This window comes from Drosophila subpulchrella, chromosome X, assembly GCF_014743375.2.
Source record: "Drosophila subpulchrella strain 33 F10 #4 breed RU33 chromosome X, RU_Dsub_v1.1 Primary Assembly, whole genome shotgun sequence".
Taxonomy (NCBI): Eukaryota; Metazoa; Arthropoda; class Insecta; order Diptera; family Drosophilidae; genus Drosophila; species Drosophila subpulchrella.
In genome coordinates, this window is record NC_050613.1 from 11128148 (window position 1) to 11142908 (window position 14761).

At 37.5% G+C, this 14761-nt stretch overlaps 1 protein-coding gene across 3 annotated transcripts in view; it reads right to left on the reverse strand.

Moving 5' to 3' along the window:
- Positions 1–14761, reverse strand: part of LOC119558326 (homeobox protein cut) — a 74514-nt gene that overhangs the window by 15824 nt on the left and 43929 nt on the right. For all 3 annotated transcript variants that reach the window (XM_037871746.1, XM_037871744.1, XM_037871743.1), the window contains exons 3-4: positions 931–1451; positions 637–815 (exon numbers count right to left, since the gene is read on the reverse strand). In XM_037871746.1, coding sequence (XP_037727674.1) covers positions 637–815; positions 931–1451 — 700 coding nt within the window. The remainder of the gene's footprint in view (positions 1–636; positions 816–930; positions 1452–14761) is intronic.

Below are 14761 nucleotides of genomic sequence, written 5' to 3' on the forward strand. Positions count from 1 at the left end.
CGGCGATAAGCGGTTAAATAAACCATAAAAAGAAAAAAAAAACGAAGAAATACAACGTAGTCGTCGTCGGTTTCAAATCAAAGCGATTGATAAACCAAGAAATATCGGACAGGCGGAGGAAGCAGGATGGAGGTGGGAAGAACAAGAAGTAGGAGAGGCAAACAGCAGCAAGACAAACCGGAAGTACAGTACGCACTAGGGTGGACCGATATCTAAAGGAGTTTATGTAACTTAAAAAAGAAAATAATTTTATAAAAATGAATGAACTTGCCTATTATAGTTAAGATGTTATATTTGTTAAGCCTACAATTTTTTCTTTTTATTGAAAACAAGTAAAATTTTTTAAGTTTTTCAAGGTAAGCTACTAAATTTTGCTTTATAAACACCAATACGAACTTGCCAATAATTAACTATAATATTGTTTAATTGAAAAAAAAAAATTTCTATGGAAAGTAAAAAAATTTGTTTGTGTTTCAATGTTTTGAGTTAAAGAATCATTTAATAGACTTTTGTTATACAACTTATAAGTTGTCTGTATATATTTGTTGTACTTTTAGCACCAATTCTTTAAATAACGATCCACCCTGCTCAAAAACATAACCCAGCTGATAACTGCAACGCGAACTCGGGACTCACCTTCGCTGATGGCATCACTGGCGCCATTCTTGAGCGCCTCGGCGGCCAGGGCTTTGGTCCGCTCGATGAGCAGCGCCTGGAATTTGTTGGGGTCATTGGCGCAGGCGGCGGCAGCGGCGGCCGCAGCGGCAGTGGCCAGGGCCGAATTCGGACTGAGCACATTCAGATCCAGCGGACTGCTGCAAGTGGATATTAAGAGAAATGATTTCCGATTTAATCAAGGCAAATATAAACAAATTAAACTTAATATTATGTGTTTTTCACAAGATTATCTCGGCTGTGCTGGACACTTACTGCTGTTCCTTTTTGATTTTGAGCTCGTTGCTATCGGTTGTGGTGGCATTGACCGCCTCCCGATCCTCGGCCTCCTCCTCCTCCTCGTCATCCTCCTCTTCGCGATGATGCGGCTGCTCCTCTGGCTTAACCTCCGCCTCCTCGGGATCCACCAGCATGGCCTGATCCTCATCCTCGTCCTCATCCTCCGCTGGTGCAATCGGTGCCTTTGTGGCCTCCGGCAGATCGCCAATGGATATGGATGATGAGGCATCCAGTGGAGCTCCGCCACTGGTGGTGCTGTTCAGCTTCTTGTTGTTGTCGCTGCTCTGGCTGTTGTTGTTGTTGTTGGTGGCAGCAGCTGCCGCCAAGGCGGTTGCCTCGGCCAGCGCCTCATTGATCTGCTGCTTGTCCAGACGGGCCTCCAATCGCATGATGTGCTGCCGCTTGACCTCCAAGTGCTCCTCCAGTCGCTGGATTTGCACCAGGTGCGTCTGCTCCAGCGCCCTCAGGCGTTGCAGTTCGTCCAGAAGTGCTTTAATCTGAAAAGGATAGAGGGAAAACATGGGGATTTAATATAGGTTATAGGAAACTCTATAATATTAAGATAGGATCTATTAAGACTTTTATCATAAGATAGGATTTATTAAGATAAGATCTATCAAGATAGGATCTATTAAGATAGGATATATCATGATTGGATAGGGATATGATTAGGATATGATTTATTAAGATAGGATCTATCAAAATATGATCTATTAAGATAGGATCTAATCATCTATAGACTTGCATTTAAATATTATCAGCTTAATATATAATATATAAGGTATAGGAAATTTTATAATATATGATATGATATACAGTTCTCCATTAAAGAATATAAATCTTTTAAGTTATAAAACAAAGTCTTGCACTTAAAATTTCTGCAGCTTAATATATTATATATAAGCTATACAAATTTTGAATACCAAGATATAACCATTTTATGTTTGAAAATACTATAGCTTCATTTATTATAACAACTAACTATAATTCTAAGATATAATTTTCTCCGTTAAAATATAAATACTTTAAGAATCAACCCATAGATGTGCCTGATCTATTATACATCTGTAACTTATTTAATTAAAAGAAAATACCTATAGATCCACCCTTATCTAACGTTATTGCCATTTCCCATTGATTGCTGTTGTCTTGTGTTTTACCCATTTACCTTCTGGGAAAATTCACATTTTCCTCACATGTGCATACGTGCGTGTGTGGTGTGTGTGTGTGTGTGTGAAAAGTTCTCGAGAGTTATAAAATAATTTTTAATAAAATTAACAACGACGTCAATGTCGCTCGGCGGTGATTGCCAGGGACTCTGATGCTGATGTGGGTGGTGTGTATGGAGCAGATATGTACCACCACCAGGGCACAAACCACCCAACCGCCAAATGCCGCCAGGTACAGTGAAGCCCCAGCCCAGCGAATGGCCCACACCCCCAAGGCTTTGCCGATGTGGGCTTTGTTTGGGAACTTTGTTTGTTTGATGAAAATATGATAATTGGCAAATTTGACAAGGGAATTTTTCTTAAGTGCGTCGACAACACACACACACACACACACATATGTATTTCTTCTTCCCTTTTCTTAATTTTCGTGTAACCCCCACTCTAAAATAACCCCCCCCCTCCCTACTTATTTTCTTGGTGAAAGTTGACAAGATAAAGTTTTTCGACAGCGCCGTGTGGTATGCAACGAAATTTTTTAATGACAGCCAGGTGGGCGTGTCCCGCCCCCATCTATTTGTGTGTGTGTATTTGTTATTATGTGATTAAAATTAATTTTATGGCGCGGTTTTTAATTGACGCATCTGCCAGAGGGCCCAAAAACACACAAACTTTACCTGAAAGACAAAGTTGGAATTTATCAAACTAGCAAAAAGTTTAATTATTGATTAAACCCCTATGAAAATTGATTAGCCAATCAATCAAATAATTTTTCTTTTTAATATTTAGCTGATCTAGAAGAAAACTACCCATATCGAGCGGTTGTTGTGGGCTCCAACTTTAACCCATATGCAAAATGTATAAGTTGTGGAATCAACATAATTCTAACTACGAATTTGCGTGTCATTGCGTGATTTGTGTCGAACATGGGCATAAACAATAATTTCATCAACATGGGAACACCAGCAACCAACCAACATGGGGCCCCACTTCATGTGTCTATTTTATCAATATTTGTGGAGGGGCCCCTGATGATTATTGGCCATAAACAATGGGCCAGAACCATAGCACATAATTGGCATTAAAAAAGCATCAAGAACATGCGTGTATGGCCATGTGGCATGCCGAAAAATGCAAAACAGCCGCCAGCCGGTTAATTCTATTATCAATCAAAGGACCCCAGGATATGTGAAAGGATAAGGGTTGGGGGTTTAAGTTAGGGTTTTGGGTTCTGGGGTCTGGGGTTTTTGGAATGACAGGATGGTCTACGAAAATGCTGGCATGCGTGTTCGATTTTTCATTAGCATACGGGATACCGGAGACTACGAAAGAGCCACCCTTTTTGGAAAGTAGAGACATGACAAGACGACAAACGACGACTCAAATTAATTGCATAAAAATCTTATGGGTGCGGTAAGCCCATGGGGGGGTGGCTCTCCTAATTGCCAACTGCTTGGCAGACAACCCCCTTTTGCCCCTTTTGCAAAATGAAATTTTTCAGCTTTCTTAAATAAACGTAATTAGCGAAAGTCGCGGGGTAGATTCCATCTTCATCTCACGTACTTCTGTGAAAAGATGAGCTTGTCCTCACATGTGGCAACTGTACCAATATATCTGCAATTCCTTGAGCTTAAATCATACAAAATTGGCAACAAAAGCCCGAAAAACTTAATTAGTAAAAACAGAAATGACAATGAAGTTTGGCAAATATGCAAATTGTATGCCAAAAATTAAGGGGCGAAATACTGTCATTGGGTTTGATCGTATTTCCACAAAATTTTCGAAAAACTCCCTGGCCAAAAGAAGAAATATTAAAACGATAAATCAACTTTCTGGATTTTGAACAGCACACACACACACACACACAGATAGACAGTAGAAATCATTTTCAACCCTTGAGCACAAACTTTCTGCAACTCTTCTGTGGTTGATGAGGCTGCAAACTGTGGGTGGGGTTTATTATTATATATGTAACATCTAACAGCAATCAAACAAACTATAACAAATACTTTTGGAAGGGGGGTTGAGGGGGTTTTCCAACTCCTGTGTTGGTTTTTGCCTCCTGTATTGACTGTGAAATTATGAAAATTTACATTTTTCCCAACTCACTCCCCAAAAAAGGCAACCCACAAAGCTGGACAAAAGACTGGACCGGAGAGTTGTGTTCCTGCTGGATTTTCCCTAGTTTGGGTAATAATTTTTGCCTTACGCATTGATAGAACGGGAATGTGGAACATTAGCAGCGAGCGAAAAGCAAACGATTTGTAATTAACAAAATTGCCAAGCAGCCGAAAAGTACCTCATTCCGCCGTGCATTTCGTTTTACCCTTTTGCATAACAATTGACAAAGCAGTCAATATACATATATGGGGGGATTTTCCTGGAGATAGAGAGGTTTGGGGGTTTTTCAAGAGGAGAGTTTGGGATCTGAAACAACAATAACAAACACTCGAAGGCAAAAGACGAGAAACGTAGCACAATTGGCAGCAGGAGATTCGCCTACACAGGGAATAATACCTAACAAATATTATAATATTGGCCTAAAAACTATATTATTAAAAACCAATATTAAAAAAACCTAAAAGACTATTGTATTTTAACTATAAAATCTCTTTAAGAATACAAATTAACAAAGAGAACAGTTCTTAACTTTATGCCTTAAGTTATAGTAGTTATAATCAAGAATGAACTCCTCTTGAAATTTGTTTAATATAAAGGGGTACCATAATTAAAAAATCTTTAAGACTAAAAAGTATTCCAACTATAAATTTAATAAAAAAAATATTAAAAACACAAATTAATAAAGAGAAAAGTTCCTAACTCTATGCATCAAGGTATTGTAGTTATAATCAAGAACGAAAACCTCTTGAAATTTGTATTATATGAAGAGTAACATAATTAAATAAAAAACCTACAAGACCAACAAGTATTCCAACTATTACAAAAATTAAAAATACATATTAATCAAGAGAAAAAGTTTTAACTTTATGCATTAAGGTAAAGTAGTTATAATCAAGAACGGGTACCTCTTGAAATTTTTCTTATATCGAGAGTACCATATTTAAGAACCAACAAACATTTCTCCAAGTGCAGAAGAAGGAAGCATAAAATGCCAAAAGGAATTAAGGTTATGGCTCAGTCTGTCTCTGTACATATATATGTATATTCCACATGAGGCAAGGGTTTTCAACCGACAGAGTGGGTGGTGGTGGGGGTGTAAAAAAAGGGTTTAATCAGCGAGCAGCAGCATCTCACACACACACCCACACGAACACAGGGACACCAATCTACAAATACAAATTAACAATAAGCAATCAAAGACACACACACACTCTCGCAACGAAGCTCTTCAGGGCTTGCTTATAAAATAATTCTCTTCTGTATTCTACTTTTTTTTTGTATTTTGTATTTTGTTCTAGACTTTTAGGCCGTCAGCTGCCAATGGCAAAGGCAAAAACCGTCAAAGGAATTAAAATTCATTCGGGCATAAAAATTTTAAAATATATATATGACTGGCAGCAGAGGGAGAGTGGATGTGGATGTGGATGTGGAGTGATGGATAGAGATAGCGCATATAAAAAAGGGGTAACTTTTGCCAGCGGCAACATCAACATCAGGTGGCAGTGGGGGAGGCTGGAAGGCTGGCTGGGGGTTGACTCTGTTGTTAATTTCCAAAAAGCCAAAAGACAAATGAGTAAAAGGCAACAGCCGGGGAAGAAGCTTCGTCTCAATGTCGTCAACTGGTTTTTTTTCAGGCGCTCCTTGCTGAATTTTATGGGGCACACAGGAAGAAAATTTAATGATTTTATAAAAAAAAAATTTAATATATGTATTATCAGTAAATAATAAGCTATGGTTTTGAGTATCAACCTACTTTATATTTACTTCACTTTTATGATAATAAAAAAAAAATTTTTTTTTAATTTTTATTAGTAAATAATTAGCTATGGCTTTGAGTATCAACCTACTTTATATTTACTTCACTTTAATGATTATAAAAAAATTAAAAAAAATTTATTATCAGTGAATATCTAGCTATAGTTTTGAATATCAACCTACACTATATTTAGTTCACTTTTATGATTATAAAATTTAAAAAAAAATGGTATTATCGGTAGATACCAGCTATGGTTTTGAGTATTAACCTACTTTATATTTACTTAACAATTATTAGAAATTATTAGAACTTTGTTTAAGATTTGATATTGTTCTATTTTAAATTTAAAAGAATAAAGTGAAATATAGTTCTGTTTGGATTTTTAAGAAGCTCTAAAAATATTTTTTAATAATCTTTATATTATCTCTTTTCTCTCAGTGATCGTTCTTGGCCGTGCAGCTTGTCATTGATTTTTGATTGTTTCAAGTGTTGGCAAAGGAGTATAGCTCGCGCTGTTTCGACGGGCTGTGGATGGCCGGTAAGGGGTACGAGAACGGGGCACGGGGCCTTCGAGTGATAAAAAGGGGGCATTTGCCGGGGGAGGAAGCTTTAAAGTCTGCCAAGTGCACCCCAGAGCTTTGACGCCAAGGCCTTTGTTTGTTTGTATCGCTGTGGATGTTGCATTTTTGCAACTGGCAATGCCCAAGTTGGCAATTTGCAACAAAAGATAACAAAGAATATGACGAGCGAGAGCGCAAACAGAAACGATGGAAAAAATAATACAAGAAAAGAGTGAAATGAAAACAAAACAAGAAATAAAAATAAAAGCTGGAGAAAGGCAAACAGAAATACAAAGCAGAAACAAAGAACCCGAAAGAGGTCACATATGGAGGAGTCCCTACTGTAAGTACCTCAACCCAGCCTCCCTCGACTTTTACCCCATCGAAAATGATTCATCTGGAAGATTTCTGTATTTATGATATTTATGAGATGGTACTTTCAGAATTTTCCCTTCCCTTTTGCAAGCTTAAATTCAATTCAAACATTTTTGCCACTGTTTTTTAAAGCAATATTATCATAGGTAACCCCTAAGGCACTCGGAATATTTACGGATTTAACAATTCAAACAGTTCAATTGAATATTTCGCCCGTGCTTTTGATTGCACGCCCTTATTCACTCACTCAGTCGCCTAATTCATTCACTTATTCATTCATTCCCACTGACAGACAATTCATCAACTTAAAGACCTCAAATCGCAGGTAATTTCCCCAGAATTTTTGCATTATTTGTCAATTGCCGGGGGGCGTTTAAGAGGGGGGAGCTCTCGTTTTCTGGGGCGGGGGGTTTTTCGGAAAATTTAAGGGGGGGCGGGGGAGGCCCTGGCAATTTACAACAATTCAAAGGCATAAATCAAACATTTTGCAAGTTGAAGTTGGCACGAAAACGTGGGGTCTTGGTGGCTCAAAAAGGGTTGGGGAGAGGGGGGTTTGTCAGTTAGTCAGTCAAATAGTCATTCAGTCAGTCAGTCATTCGTTCATTCGCTTATTTACGCACACACGCACACAGTTTCAGAGTTATTGAATTGATTTGAAGGGGGGTTTGAAGCCCCCAACCCCCCTTGGGGCACGCAATTCGCAACTCGTTCGTCTTTCGCCTTTCTTCTTCAACCCCCCCCTTCCCTCGCTGTTGTTGTATTTTTTGGATTATAAAGTTTTGTAATTAAAATTTGACAGCTTTACAATTCCCAGGACCCCCCTATATTGCCCCCCTCCCCCCTTATCATTTAGAATTTAAGAGGGGGCAAAATCTTCTTCTTTGCCGCGCATTTTCTTATTAGAATTTTACAATTTTCGATTTATGTTTCGATTTTATTGTCTGCCATTTTGTGCGTGAGAAAGGGTTGCCCCCCTTTTTCGTGGATTTTTGCCTCTGCCCTTGTCTCGCATTTAACCCTTGAGTGGGCTAGCTGCTTGCCTTTAACCCCCCAGCCCTTGACATGTGTATATTTTTAATCAAAGTTGCCCACCTTTAACCCACACTTCGCCAGCACTTTTGTTTCTAATTCGTTAAACTTTTGCTTAATAATTGTCTGGCCGGCACAGAAAAAAAAGCCCTTGACTTTTATTCATATTGCCCAAAAAAAAAAAAAACAACATGAAAAATAGAAAAAGTTGAATCAGGTTTTTATATATTTTTTGTCGATAAGCACTCGACCTGAGATGGGTGGCCCATGGGTTATTTGGGGCCCAGTCACATGTCTAATCCTTTTGCTTATTGATATGATATCTGCACACGCAAAACAAAACAAAAAAAAAATGCGAAAAAAGGTTGTATATGCCAGCAAAATTTTATTTTATATGGGTTTTTTGGTTTTTTTCCTCTGTTTTTGGGGGGGTTTGAGAGGTCTTTCATAATCAAAAAACGTTAAAATCATAGTCTAGACAATAATTTATGAGCACGGCACATTGCTCATCTCTCGGTTCTGGTTTTTTGGTCCTTTGCCCGCATGGAGGAAAGCCAACGCCCCCCCCCCCCCCCTGCGCTTAACCCTCGAATGCCAATCAACATCTCTCGAGCAAACAGTCGTAAGGCTCGAACCGAAAGTCCTCTCCATCCTGTCTGATGATCCTGCTGTCATTGTTTTCTGTGTGTGCCTTTCATTTTTGTGTTCTCCTTTCTTTTTTTTTTGTATGTTTCGGTTATTTTTTGTTAGCCCTCAATGGATATGTATATGAAAATATGAGCACGGATGGGTATAAAATTCCAAATGGGGGGGTTTGTCAGTTTCTAATGGTTTCAACTTCCTTCCGCTTGCAGTTGTCCTTTTTGCCAGCTTTTTGTGTGCTTCGAGTGAGATTTTTTCGAAAAACAAAAAAGTAGGGGGTTAAGCAGGTGTCTGCAACTGCAACACACAAAGCTACTTAAGGGGTTAAGGGGAGGGGGGTCAGTTGGGGGGTTAAAGTCATACGCTCGACAGCTGCAAGTTGGCAGGGCAAATAAAGGCGAAAAAATGAAGATATCGATGAAATCAAAAAAGCCGCTAAGCAAATACGAAATTTATTTCGATCCAAAGAAAGTCGTTGGCAATTTTTTTGTAGGCGTGGCAGTTAGGGGCGGCAGTACTATGACGGGACACTAATTTGATTTGAACATCAGCGTCAAGTTCTAATTGAATTTTCAGCCCCTCATCGCTGTCTGTGCATCGATTAACTCGCCTGCTGCTCTCGTCTCCTTCTAAACTCAATCTTCGTTTGATGACAATTTCATTCCTATTAGTAGTCGCTCGGACCACAGAGGGCCATGGGGGGGTTAAATGCCAATGGAAATGCATAAAAAGCACCGAAAAAGAAGTCGGGAAAAATAGATATGGCCAGCTTATTTTAATTGCCCGTCTTGTTTGGGAGCAGAGGTGGGGTTGCAGGGGGGTTAAAAAGGAAATGGCAGTGAAATTGAGGTTTTGGCTTAGCCAACAGTGGGTTAAGTCTTAGAGAAAATATAAGGAATATGTTTTAAGATTGTTAAATTGATTTATATTAGATGGTATTTGCTATAGCAAGTAATATTTTGGTACTAATACCATCCTTAATTAAAGTAATATAAAATAAAGCATGTTCTACTGATTCTAAATTAACCCCACAACGCCCACTGTGCGTCTGGGACTGCGGTCGCATTTTGACCGAGCCACGGCAATTATTTTGACGACGCTTAATTTGCGTTGAGTTGGAGATTTCTCGGATGCGGATGATGACGACGACGAAAACGGAGATGAGATGAGTTGAGATACGTTGAGATGAGTTGAGTTCAGATGAGATGGTGATGGGGATGGCGACGATGTCGCGGTTAACTTGCATCAAAATTGAAGCGACAGCATAGCAAACTAATTAAAGCCCAGCCATTTACCGCCCCAAATTGAATGATTTTTATGCTTAGCCTTTTTTAATTGTTCGAATTTCGTTGGCTATTTTTTTTTTTTGGACCTGCGTTTGATGGTCTTAAAATTGTATATATATAAAGAACTTAAATGCAGAGCATCAGGCGCTATAATGACATTTCATCAGGGTGTTTTTTTGATCCCCCCTTTAACTTGAAATCAATTGTCTTGTTAATTGCTTGGCTTCCGTCTAGCTTTCTTTTGGGGGGCACGTAGAATAAACAATTTTCTATATATTTCTGTGCCATATTTAATCGCGTATTACTACCGCTTCTCTGGGCAATTGCAGCAAATTCTTGGTCTTGTTTTTTTGCTTCTATACTTGGCTATCTATCATAATAATCGCTTTGGACTGTCACACGTACACACATCGCACCGAAGGTTAGCAAACAAAAACGCCAACGGAGGCTAATCAAACACATCAGCAACATCAGGCAGCCACTTTTAACTTTAGCCATGACTGCGAGAGAATTTATACATAATATCTGGTAACGCTTTTTGCCACTCACTATCTTCAAGATAATAAATTCAAATGCAAAGTTATTAATTGCCGAGTTTGCCATTTGCCGTGGGATAAGCAAAAAAAAAAGAAAGAGCAAACTGCCTGTGCCTGCAAACTCAATTTAATGGTAAATTAATTAATAAAAAGAAATGCAATTTGATTTATCGACAGGCAAGGTGAAGAAGAAGTAGGAGTGTCTGTGCTTCTTGTGCTAATTGAAATGCTAAATTTCCGTTCATGCCTGTAATTGACTTGGAGGCCCAGAGGTGCGATGTGGAATCGAAATTGACAATTTTGCAGATTGCCAGAAATTGCCAGAGATTTTCCGTGCGAGTTTCGAAAACCCCTCTTGCCCCCCTCACAAAAAATTAATGGCTACAAGACTTTGGGCCAAGACTTGGCAGATTTTTCATTTAAGCACCCCCAACCAACCCAACCTTCTTCGCTCGATTATTTGTTGGCCATAAATCACAGGCAATTCGGTTTTTCTTTTTGGCCAATTGCATTTTCGACTTGTCACCGTTTTAATGGCCTCCAATTAGATAGAGCCGTGTGCATGTTTCTATATTTATTTAAGGGGGCAAACAAAAAACCGAAAAAAATAGAAAACATTAAAAAAACGAGGAAAAAACGATTTTCCCTTTAATGAGCCGCGGGAAAGTTCAAAATCCAACAATAATGCTGATGCAACACAGACGACGACGCCGCCGTCGCATCAACAATAATAATTTTTTTAAATTCCAAATTGAACTGAACTAGCTCACGCAACAACAAAAGCCCGGCGAACGAAAATAAGGAAATAATCAATTTAAAAAAATCAAAATCACACATTTACCCAGCACAAAACTATACTAGGTACTAAAAGTACACATCAACAACTACGAGCAACTACGACTACTACTTATAACAACAACAACAGCGGCAATCAGTCAATGTGCGAAAGAGAGGGGCCTGGTCGGCCAGATAGAGAGGCATTATCTATATGGCCGGACTGCTCAGACACTCGCTGATCAGAATCCATATGCGATAAATAAATTGAATTTATCCGCAATTGGTCGAAAAAGCCAGAGGGTTGGTGTCTACAGGCTTCTGAAAGTGTGGGTGTGTGTGCTGCACGATCAGGGGCGCACCGAAAAAGGGGATCCCCAGGGGGTTTTCAAAAAAAAAATTGAAAACAAAGTAAAAGATATTTATATTTAAGTTTACAATGTTAATAGCTTCTTGGAGATAAAGATAGTGTGATATATGATATGATATTATACGATACGATATGATATGATATGATATGATATGATATGATATGATTTGATATGATATGATATAATATGATATATGATATGATATTATATGATACATTATAATATAATAGGCATAATATAATATTATCATATATGATACTATATTTTTATGATATTTTAGAGATAAACGCATTTTATTCTCGAGTATTTCTTTAAATGTTTTTTTTTTAGAGAAATATATAATATATTATTTTATTATTATCTTAAAAAACATATTTAAAGCGATATCGAATAGGTGAACATTTCTCGAAAGTAAAAATCAGAACAGACCTTATAACTAAGTATTCCTTTCAAGTTCCCTAAAAACTCCCTATTTTCAACCTAAAAACCCCTTTTGCCCACGCCACTGCACACGATAATGACTGTTTTTCACTTTAATCAGCAAATACAAATAGCAACAACAGCACGATAAGCACAACAGCAACAGCAACATCAGCATACAGCAGCAATCATTGCAGGCACTAGTAGTCCTAAACTAAGCTCAATGTCTCCAGTAATCCATGTGCTATGGTATTCGTGTGCTGATTGATTTGAATTGAATAATTGCAATTGTGCGGCTGGCATATTCGTATTCGTATTTGTATTTGCATTATTATTATTATTATTATCCCGTATAGCCGCATGTCTTTCTGTTCGTTTTTTTGTGTTCGAATTGAGACTAATGACATGTGGAAAGACCATTTCAATAACTAAACCACTAGCTAATCCAATACGCAATTCAAACATATGTATATATCTGCTTACCCTCACCCGTTTCATATTTGATTTTTTCTCAAGGAGAGCACTACACGGTATAATTTACTTTTTTGTAGACAAACTTTTGCCTCCATTGGCATAATAACTCATACTAAATTCGAATAATCGCCAATAATATTTCGATTGCTTCGTTTCTATTCAAATTTGTTTTTTGGGACATCTGTCAAAAGTGCAAAAAGCAACAAATAAACTTGATGAGAATCAAATTAATAAAAAATCTAAAATAATTGAGCTCTTGCCTTGGAATCAAAGATTACGGATTATTTGATTAGAAAAAGAGAGAAAGAGGGCATGAGGGAAAGAGAGGGCGAGTGAAATGGATGAGAGTTTGACAACAAATTTCTCAGGCGGATCGATGAGTTGTTTAAACAGTTGATCTGGTTTTTTGCCGCCTTGCCGGCTGGGTTTAATTTTAGACCATTTGCGTTAGACATTTGATGGATTTTCCGCTCGATTTGCATTTAAAAATAACACATACTCGCATTGTCTTTCGCCTGGAGCGTGTACCCAAATATTTGGCTCTGTTAGCCAAATTGTGGCAAATAATCTAGTATAACCCTATAGGGGTTTTGCCTATGACGTCAGCACATCACCCGTGTATGGAAAACATATACTCCAATTCCAATTAGCCGAGAAAGCCCATCCGTCAATGCGTGAATTGGTATTGAAATTATAATTATATTTTATTTTTGAGCGATCGAATTAAATGGGCAATCGGCAGCAGTCACGCGATGATAAGCACAAATCGAATTTTGTGCATGAAAAATTATGATTATTTCTATTATTTCTAAACCGATTATCTATCACGCCCGAACTGTCGGTTTATGCTGGTCAATGGATGATTGGATGGATGGTGTCGACGAGATGCGGGACCCAAAAACCCAGTGCTCAATAATCGGTTCCCTTATCAGTCCAAAATTTTGCTCAATGTTCTAAAAATACTTCATATTTTTAAGTTTAAAGCACTCTGTTCACTTGTAGTTTTAACTCTTTAGATAAACCGTATAATATTCATATAATAAAACCTCAGACTTATCAATGACTTCCCATTCATGGGGGACTCCATAAATGTTTGTGGTTTTCTCTATTGCTTATCAGATATATATTTTAATTTCATATATTTTTTTTTTACCAACGCCCTAGTGTTATGATAAACAACTTAAACTAGCCGCAAAGCAAAGTTCATGGAAAAAAAATTGATTTCGTTTTGGGGTTTGGCTTTTTATTTTGCCCTCGTTGTTTTTTTGTTGTTGTGCATAAAATAAATATGTGGAAATATGTCGATAAAGAAATTCTATAAATAAGTACACATTTTTGTAGGGGCAGATAAAAAAAAATTTTAAACGAAATCGAGAATGTTATTTAATAAATACATTTCTTGTATTCCGCTGGTTTTTTCCGCATATGCTATTTGTTTTTGTTTGCCCGCAAGTGATAAAAAAAAAAGAGAGAAATATAACAAAGTGCCACCGAACGTGTCGTTTTTTTTTTGTAAAATAATGTGTGCTTAGTATTAGTAACCAAAAAAAAAAAAAACAAAATCGAAGCGGAAGCTGTGCTGGCTGCTAATTTGTTGTTCATTTGTTTGCGCTGTCAAGAAGCGTTTAATTTTTCTGCTCTTTATTTTTTGATTATTTTTTTTATGCTTTTTTTTTTGGATGCGTTTTATTTTTGGAAGCGAGACGCGGCCCAAAGCACTTTGTCTATAAAAATGCACTTCTGCGAAAAAATAAACACATGCCTCATAGCCAAAACAAACGCACTGCGAGTGAGGAATGAGGAGTGGAGCTGCTGCACTTCGACTCTAACAACAAACAACTGTTGCAATTCCATTTAACATGATTTCTGGGCAAAAATTTTAGCCCCACACAGCTGAGTTGAAAATACTAGTAGTGGAAAAATCACAAAGCACATAATATATACTAATATACCTAATCATATGCAAGTGCAATTGTATTTAGGGTTTTTTAAAATACATTCTTAGTGATCACATAATTTATTTCATATTTTATATGTATATCTTGCTATAATAATATAAAATACAAAAATTATTAAAAATATTTCCAATGTATTTTGTGATTTTTTATATCTTCCTATAATAACCTAATATGAAATACGAAAATGTTTATTTTCCACTTATTTTTGAATTTCTTTTTTTACCTTCCCCAAAACGTCTATTATTTTGCCCTCGACTGTAGGATATATCCCAGGGCCTCTCCGTTCATATTCCTGTCGATCATCTTTGGCTGCCGCTTCGAGGACAAAAAAATATTGTC